Genomic DNA, 2695 nt, shown 5'->3' with positions numbered 1-2695 from the left:
AAAGCATTATGTGCCTCAAATGCTCTTTGGATACTTCCATCTTAAAAAGAGTTTTAATCAAAGAAATTTTAATTCTATTATTCTGTAAAATAATATTTAATTAGTTTAAATGTACACAAATGCACAAAAATAATTTTTAATTCCATTAGACATTCTAAAATACTATTAAATTTTATTCAGTCTTAAAAAAGGTAAACTCGAACAGAACTAATGGGATGACCTGATATATACAGTAATATCTCACTTTATGAGGACCTACTTTATGAAATTCCAGGTTTACAGGTTTTATTTTTCAGGCACAAGATCCAAATTTTGAAGTGCAAAAGTTTCTACTACCATAATAAATGCTTCTGTGTGTTACCGAGAAATTTATAGAAAGCATAAAAAAGCTTCTTCTAAGCAAACAACTCTAGACTTGTTTTTTAAAAAGAAATCTACAAATCCATCTATGAATGCTTGTGAATTGGCAATTGTGTCTACAAGTGATAGTATGCATGAATCTAGTATGAGTGAAAGTGATTCAGAAAATGATTATAATAATCATATTTTTTTTTATTATAAATGATCTTGACATTCTTTTTACATTACATAAAATATTCTTTCCATTCTACTGTTGTTTTATTGCCATTTATTTACAAGTATTATAGATTTTATAGGTAAAATATTTTTCTGGGAATGAATTATGATTCATAACATTGCTACTATGGGAAATTATTGCTCTGCTTTATGAGTCTTTGCTTTATGAGTGGCCTCCAGAAACAAATTAACTCGTATATTGAGGCACTACAGTATATTGTTTTGTAAATAAAAACACATGCATTGATTCTATTTCCCTTCTTTTTATTGTTAATGAACTAATTAATCAATTAACTTATTTGTCACATGACTAGTTGCTTGATTTTTTAATCAACCAATCATCTGGTTTGTCACAGTTCTTTCATTGCCATTTGTGACCACATCATTGAGATGGCTTCATTGCTTCAGCTCTGCAATGATGTATCCACACAAGATATACCAAGGCTTGTTATTGTATTTATACATTTTGGAATATGTATGAGAAATTGAGTGAGAGAGTATGTGTGTATCACTGGTGATGAGATTTCTTTGTTTCATTTGGTCAGTGGACACACTGGACTGTTACCCATGGACTCTTACAGGTACAGGGGCTCAATTCTAATCTATGTATATTGTGGCTTGCTGTCAATAGATACTAGAGGGTCTAGTGCATTGAATTGCCAAGCTGCCTACAATAATGCTATGAAGGCCCCAAGCATATGTGTATATGTACATGCATTTGGGTGAAGGAATCTGCTGGTCACTTAGTCCTATATGTTCATCAGATGTCTGTGATAGTGAGATTCTGGTTGACTAAATCAATTTTGATTCTCTACTGAAGCAAGTTTAATATTCTCCCCTGATCTAAAATCAATACCATTGCAGCTAATTTAAGAAGCGAAACTCTTGACTATTGTATTGTTTTCCTCTGGTCTATGATATTCTGTCTTTTAAACATTCTGTCATGATATTCAATCTTTTAAACATTCTGTCAATCAACATGTCTTGAATTTGTAGGTACCTTCTTTTCTTTGTAATTCATTATGCTACAGTAGTCACAAGCCTTGTTTGGGACAAAATGATTAATGAAGAAACTGTAACGAGCAAAACAATTGACTTCAAAATATGACAATAATTACTTACCAACAGTTGAAGAAACACCAGCTGAAATTTTGTATCTGCAATAAAAATTTTTCAACATTTTATATGGCATGAAATATATGCAATTGGAAAATGTTGATAAATTAATTGATGTACAAAGACCTAAAAAACTATGATGTATGGAGTATTAGAGTGAAGAATTGATGTAGAAAAACGTACACACTTACACACACAATACAATCTTCTTGCTCCTTCTTTCTTTGACATGTCAAGCATTCCCACCCACACTGTTTCAATCTCTACCCACACTGTTTCAATCAATCACTTCCTTTCTGTGCCTTCAATCACTGCTCTCTCTCCCTTCTAGTATATTCCATTCTAAACACCTTCCTTATCTGTTATCATTCTCAATGCACTCCCATATCTACCATCATGATCCACATAATCAGGCGTCGAAGTAATTGCAGGGCAGTGTGAGATGAAGTGTTTTGCTCAAGAACACAATGCACCACCCAGTCTCAAAATTGAAACTATAATCTTGTGATTGTGAGTGCAACACCCGAACCACTAGGCCATATATTATATATATATACATAAATATACACATACATCTATATCTATATCTATATCTATATTTATCTATCTGTCTGTCTGTCTGTCTGTCTGTCTGTCTGTCTGTCTGTCTATCTATCTATCTATCTATCTATCTGTCTGCCTGTCTTCTGAGTCTATCGTGACAATTACTCTGCCACCTTCCCTCAACCGGAAAGCAAGGCAGTCTTCATCGTACTGGTGGCCATGGTGAAAGAATGTGTGTGGTGGACTTGAACGAAAGGATTAGAGACAAACACTTACCTCTCTGGCCAATTGCTCGTCAACTTTTTCAAGTACCACTTGAAAAGGAAGGTGAGAATGGAGAGGCAGGTTTTGTGTCGTGAAAGTTTCAAAAAAAGGTGGGTGAATGTAGCAAAGATGGTACGTGCAAGTGATGAAACCACTGTAAATCGAAAAAAGAGAGAGAGAGAGAGCACTTTGCTCT

General features: G+C 33.7%; 1 protein-coding gene across 1 annotated transcript in view; it reads right to left on the bottom strand.

Moving 5' to 3' along the window:
* Positions 1–2695, bottom strand: part of LOC106877334 (A disintegrin and metalloproteinase with thrombospondin motifs 16) — a 123112-nt gene that overhangs the window by 43855 nt on the left and 76562 nt on the right. The window contains exon 9 of the mRNA XM_014926209.2: positions 1699–1733. Coding sequence (XP_014781695.1) covers positions 1699–1733 — 35 coding nt within the window. The remainder of the gene's footprint in view (positions 1–1698; positions 1734–2695) is intronic.

The sequence above is a fragment of the Octopus bimaculoides genome, chromosome 5, assembly GCF_001194135.2.
Source record: "Octopus bimaculoides isolate UCB-OBI-ISO-001 chromosome 5, ASM119413v2, whole genome shotgun sequence".
NCBI lineage: Eukaryota > Metazoa > Mollusca > Cephalopoda > Octopoda > Octopodidae > Octopus > Octopus bimaculoides.
Note: the sequence above shows the minus strand (reverse complement) of the source record. Positions and strands in the feature narration are given on the sequence as shown.